We start from the raw sequence: 5,913 nt of genomic DNA on the forward strand, positions 1-5,913 counted from the left end.
TGAGCTAGAGCTCTCCAAATGTGCACGATGAGCAACCGCAAGGTGGCATCTGTGGCTGAAGCTCAAGAAAGTTTGTGAAAGAGACCAACTTCATTTTTTCTGTCTTTTACATTTTTCCGAAGATGTGCTTTGAGCCATGTGACTATTTACTGATTTAGGTGGTGATTCATTTAATCCAGTGAAATTCAATTCAAGGAAAAAAAGAGTTTTATATGTTCACTTTTTTTTTTTAAAGTACAAGTTTGTGAATCTCTCTGGAGGTGATTCACAAACTTGTAATTTTTTATCAATCAAAGAGTACTCGAGTATTTGTACTTATCATTTCTCCATGTTTGTTCATAGGTTTTATAGAGGCTATAGATATTAAATAAGATAAGATAAGATAAGATAACCTTTATTAGTCCCACACGTGGGAAATTTGTTTTGTCACAGCAGGAAGTGGACAGTGCAAAAGTTATGACGCAAAAATTAGAATCCCCCCTGTCGTGGTAATACGTTGTGTAAACCAGTAAATATTATTAGACATTAATTAAAATCACAGCTTCCGGTTTTTATGGGGACAAAAAACAAACAAAAACGCATACAATTAGTTAATTTAAGGCTGTAGCACTGAAGGAGTGAGAATAGAAAATAAATATTCTGTGGATAAGAAAGCTTGTTTCTCCCAAAAATGATTTCTGGCAGAAAGAAAGAAGGAAAAAGATTGTCTACTTGTTACTTGTTGTCCTATAATCTGTGAAACTTAACTCATGAAAGATATAAAGTTATTTTGACAAAAAGAATGTTTTCTGCAATCACTTTTTAGCAAAGTGGTTTTTATATGTCCGTGTTTGATCCCGCTAAACAGTCTCATTGACATTAGAAATGTTTTTTAAAGAGTGATGTAGCCAAGGGTGCATCAGAAATTACAACGCGTATAACATATTGGTTTTATAAAGATATTTTAAGTGGCCAAAAAGGACTGAAACGATCATAATGTAGGTAGAGTTACCCAGAGTCATAAAGACACTCGCAAAGCAGGTGGTTCATAAACTCTGCTCACTAAAATCCCTCTTTGTCACAGGGTGGATGGGTGAGTAGTGAGGGTGATAGGAGGGGAAGGAAGGAAGGAGAAAGCACCGCCCCCCCCATACAAATAAAGCTCAACCTCGCTGTGGACGTTCTTAATTTCAGCGTCGTCGTCGCGCGCGAGAGGGAGTTGCAGACATGAAACAAACGTGGATCTCACAGAGTCTCCGGAGCATGAACAAACTCACCTTGCCGCTTTTCCTGTTGGCCCTGTGCTTTCTCGCCGGTGAAACTGGTAAGCTGCGGAAACTGGAGATTATTTCTTACAGTTTTTCCATTTTATTTTATTGCTACAGCCCAAATCACAGCAACAGTTTAGAAGTCGTGATTTCTTTCTATTATTATTATGATGATGATGCCTAATAAGATGTCTTCTTGAGAACTGATTATTTTTTATTAAACAGACAGTAAGTGTCCAACCGTATCTGTTACAGTTAACCCATGTTGCTCAGAGCCATGCCAGAACAGGGGCGTCTGCACACCACTGGCCTCAGAAAAATACGAGTGTGACTGCACACGCACGGGGTACTATGGGCAAAACTGCACAACAGGTAAGTGTGAACATCGCGCTTGGAGTGAAACAAGGTGCATCTCTGGTGGTGACTTGATGGCTTGATTCACGTGCTCTCTTGGTCTCTTACAGCTGAGTTCTTCACCTGGATCAAAGTGTCTCTGAAGCCAACACCCAACACAGTCCACTACATCCTGACCCACTTCAAGGGTTTCTGGAACATCGTCAACAGCATTTCATTCCTCAGGGATGCCATCATGAGATATGTGCTGACATGTAAGTCTCTCTCTGCTCGAAGGCAAAAATGAAAAAGTGGATTGGAAAGTTTTTCACAGTACATTAAACAGTTTGCGCAGGAACTTGTTGTAGTGTTTATACTAAATGAAGGACTAATATGGGTTTTCCTTTCTCTAGCCCGATCCCACATGATTGACAGTCCTCCAACTTATAATGCTGATTACGGCTATAAGAGCTGGGAAGCCTACTCCAACCTTTCCTACTATACGCGCTCCCTCCCCCCTGTGCCGCAGGATTGCCCAACCCCTATGGGAGTAGTAGGTGAGTACACTCTCTACCTTTGGAGAACCAGTTTTCTTAGATTCTTAAGATACAAAACCGTCTTTGTCGAATTACATCATAGGAAGCGCGCACATTGGAATTAGCTTTCCTCTTAGATCAATTATAAAGTGTCTGAGGCAACATGGAAAAACCTCCCCCTACAAGCCCAAACCAAAGAGATCAAGTTATCAGAAATATGAAACCGACCCAAAGAGCTGTGATTTTCCTATCATACTGTTATGTGCTCATTGAAGTCTTCTTATTCTTCCAGGCAAAAAGGAGCTACCTGATGTTAAAGTTCTGGCTGAGAAGCTCTTAATGAGGAGACAGTTTATACCAGACCCGCAGGGCACCAGTTTGATGTTTGCCTTCTTCGCACAGCACTTCACCCACCAGTTCTTCAAATCTGACATGAAGAGAGGGCCTGCTTTCACTGTTGCTAAGGGTCATGGGGTAAGTGGAGCTGAAGATCCCGGTTTTTGAAAAGCAAACTCATTTTAATGTGACCCAGTTTTAATTGGCGTGTCTTGTGCTGTCAGGTGGACCTCAACCACATCTACGGTGACAACCTGGAAAAGCAGCACAAGCTGAGACTCTTCAAGGATGGCAAGCTGAAATATCAGGTATGGGGGGGAAAGGTAGCTGTACTCGAGGCAGTCAAAGAGACCAGCTCATGTCATGTGCGTTTCTCACAGCAGTTTCCTCTTTTGCGTAACTCTGCAGATGCTCGATGGAGAGATGTACCCCCCTACAGTTAAGGAAGTGGGTGTCACGATGCATTACCCCCCTCACGTCCCAGATTCTCACCGCTTCGCTGTCGGCCACGAGGCATTTGGCCTGGTCCCTGGTCTGATGATGTACGCCACCATCTGGCTCCGCGAACACAACCGTGTGTGCGATGTGCTGAAAGAGGTCCACCCATACTGGGATGACGAAAGACTCTTCCAGACCGCACGGCTCATCCTAATCGGTAAGACAAAAGAAGTCCAGATACCAGCTGTGACGTAGTTGGGATTTTTTATTAAAAAGCTAATAATCATATTGTTAGCAGGACTTCTTATTCACCTCCCAATGATGTTGCGCACAGTGGAGCATTTCATTTCAGGAACCTGATTTACTGAAAGACTTGAGAATTTCTTGTAAACATCAGAAAGAGGAAATGTGTTTTACTCTCAGGACTCCACTTTGTGCTTACCCACACTACAGACATGCAAATGAAGCATCAATAAGCACGATTTATTCTAAAGCAGAGTGGCTTTTAGCATCTAGAGTGTCTTCATTATATAAACCGTCACATTTCTCATCTGGCAGGTGAGACCATCAAAATCGTGATTGAGGACTACGTGCAGCATCTGAGCGGCTATCACTTCAAACTCAAGTTTGACCCCGAGCTGCTCTTTAACCAGCGCTTCCAGTACCAGAACCGCATTGCATCTGAGTTCAACACCCTTTACCACTGGCACCCTCTGATGCCCGATAGTTTCCACATTGAGGAGACAGATTACAGCTACAAGCAGTTTGTCTTCAACACCTCTGTCGTGACCGAGCACGGCATCAGCAACCTGGTGGAGTCGTTCACCAATCAGATTGCCGGACGGGTACGAACTCTTTAAGCTCCGCAGCAGCAGTTAGACTGAAACATACAAGACCAGTGTTGCTCTAAGGATGCAGAATTGAAATTTCTTTTTTTTGTAATTTAGGTTGCTGGTGGTCGAAATGTCCCCGGACCCATCTTGTATGTGGCCATTAAGTCCATAGAGAACAGCAGACAAATGCGTTACCAGTCCCTCAACGCCTACAGGAAACGATTCTCCATGAAGCCCTACACGTCTTTCGAAGACCTGACAGGTGAGACAGATTCAGCACTTCTTGAAAATACCTGTATGCTGAAAATGTGACAAAAACAGGTTCTTGTAATTGCTGTCTCAGGCCCAGCTATTGATAGATTAATATCTTTGCAATGCGCTGATTCTTATTTTCACAAAGTGTGACTGAAAAACCTGCAGGCTGCACAATACGGTTTATGCAATAGTTTACCTGATATTGAGGAAATGCCTCAGAGTCCCTAAGCAGCTGCTGGCAGTTTTGAAGGTTAGGTATTTATTTCCATGACTCTGAGAACCAGATGGCCATTTCATCTTAAGGTAGAGTAAGCAGACTGTCATGACTGCAGGCGAGATATAAACAGACACGGGGAGTCCCTCTACTTTAAAGAGGAAGATTTAAACTTTTCAAGAGGTTTAATGTCGATTAAAAACTAACTTTGACTTGCTGTATAAGTGAAGGAAAAAATGGCGTGCATGCTAGTGGAAAGATAAAAATCAGGAAGTAAAGACATATGAAATCTGTCAAATCGCAGTGACCGAGCCAGTGGGAAGGACGCCAGATTGTGTTACTGACCAAAACCATTTCCTTGTTTGTGTTATTCAGGGGAGAAAGAAATGGCTGCGGTGCTGGAGGAGCTGTACGGGCACGTCGATGCTGTGGAGCTCTACCCGGGCCTGCTGGTGGAGAAGCCCAGACATAACGGCATCTTTGGGGAAACAATGGTGGAGATGGGGGCTCCTTTCTCCCTCAAGGGCCTAATGGGAAATCCCATCTGCTCCCCGGAGTACTGGAAGCCCAGCACCTTCGGAGGCACAGTCGGCTTCGACGTGGTCAACACCGCCTCGCTCCAGAAGCTGGTGTGCAATAACGTGCGGGGTCCCTGCCCCGTGGCGTCCTTTCATGTGCCCGATGTTAAAGAGACCGGGTCCATGATCATCAACTCAAGCACGTCGCAGTCGCAGGGCAGCGACATCAACCCCACCATTATTTTGAAAGAAAGGACTACTGAGCTCTAATTTTATTTAAGCGTGTTGTTGTTGTTGTTGTTGTTGTTTTTAAAAAAAACACAGTTTTATTTATTTATTTATTGGTATATTTATTTTATATATTTATACTGTAAAATAAAACCAGAACAAGTGGAACAAATTTTTATATTTGTGATTGAAATTAGAGTAAGTAATTTGTATTTATTTTGTACACTGTCTTCTTATACTGATAACCTCAGGCACTGCAACTTAATACTTGAAGGTCAGTTTACAGTTTCATTAAAACAGTAAGTTACTGTTAAATGTTTCCCTGGATTACCTGTTGCCTCTCCATTTATGTTCCCATAGTTGTATCCCAGTAATAAACAGTGATGAGAGTTTTAAAGGGCAGTGCTCCGGTGCAGACTGATTGTGACTATCTGCAGTTCACGTTGTTTTAGTGATTTCATTTTGACCAGTTTTCGTATTAGTCAGAATAATATGAAATGACAAGTGTATGTTGAATCCGCACTGTTTTTTTGTTTTTGTTTTTGTTTCGTTTTTGTTTTTTGTTTTTTTATTTTTTTTATTTGTATTTTCAAGGAACAAACAAATATTCTGATTGTACAGGCTTAAAATAGTGTGTGCCTACGGTCTTCAGAGTATTAAACTGAATAAATGATGGAAGTCATACTTCAGAAATCAACTGTCCGTGTTGCTGTTTTCATGACGTCACTTTGTGTTCTTGTATAAACTCTGAACTGGCTGTGACAGCAGGATAAGACACTGTTATCTGAACATAGAGCGCACACATATCAGTTCACATGCTCCGACTGAAATGCAAATGGCTGTAACTCTGAGAAGTTGTTTCTTTCGACACACTCAGCGGCCGCTTTTTCTAAGTAGGCTTTGCTAGGGCTGGGTTGGACCTTCCTTCCTACAAGATACAAAACTAACAAATGTGTTCAAATGGCTGGAGACCTA

General features: G+C 42.2%; 1 protein-coding gene across 1 annotated transcript; it reads left to right on the forward strand.

Moving 5' to 3' along the window:
• The first annotated feature begins 1,152 nt into the window (after positions 1 to 1,152).
• Positions 1,153 to 5,635, forward strand: ptgs2b (prostaglandin-endoperoxide synthase 2b). Its single transcript, XM_004553829.4, has 10 exons — positions 1,153 to 1,303; positions 1,503 to 1,619; positions 1,712 to 1,855; positions 1,994 to 2,137; positions 2,409 to 2,590; positions 2,677 to 2,760; positions 2,861 to 3,107; positions 3,449 to 3,735; positions 3,838 to 3,985; positions 4,568 to 5,635. The coding sequence occupies exons 1-10, from the start codon at positions 1,207 to 1,209 to the stop codon at positions 4,978 to 4,980; spliced, it is 1,863 nt and encodes a 620-aa protein (XP_004553886.1). The 5' UTR covers positions 1,153 to 1,206; the 3' UTR covers positions 4,981 to 5,635.
• Positions 5,636 to 5,913: the final 278 nt, after the last annotated feature.

Source organism: Maylandia zebra, linkage group LG17, assembly GCF_041146795.1.
Source record: "Maylandia zebra isolate NMK-2024a linkage group LG17, Mzebra_GT3a, whole genome shotgun sequence".
NCBI lineage: Eukaryota > Metazoa > Chordata > Actinopteri > Cichliformes > Cichlidae > Maylandia > Maylandia zebra.

Coding starts and splice junctions, on each gene's coding strand:
- ptgs2b (XM_004553829.4), top strand. CDS start 1,207: ATGAAACAAACGTGGATCTCACAGAGTCTCCGGAGCATGAACAAACTC. Junction 1,304..1,502: donor CTTTCTCGCCGGTGAAACTG/GTAAGCTGCGGA, acceptor TATCTGTTACAG/TTAACCCATGTTGCTCAGAG. Junction 2,761..2,860: donor ATGGCAAGCTGAAATATCAG/GTATGGGGGGGA, acceptor GTAACTCTGCAG/ATGCTCGATGGAGAGATGTA.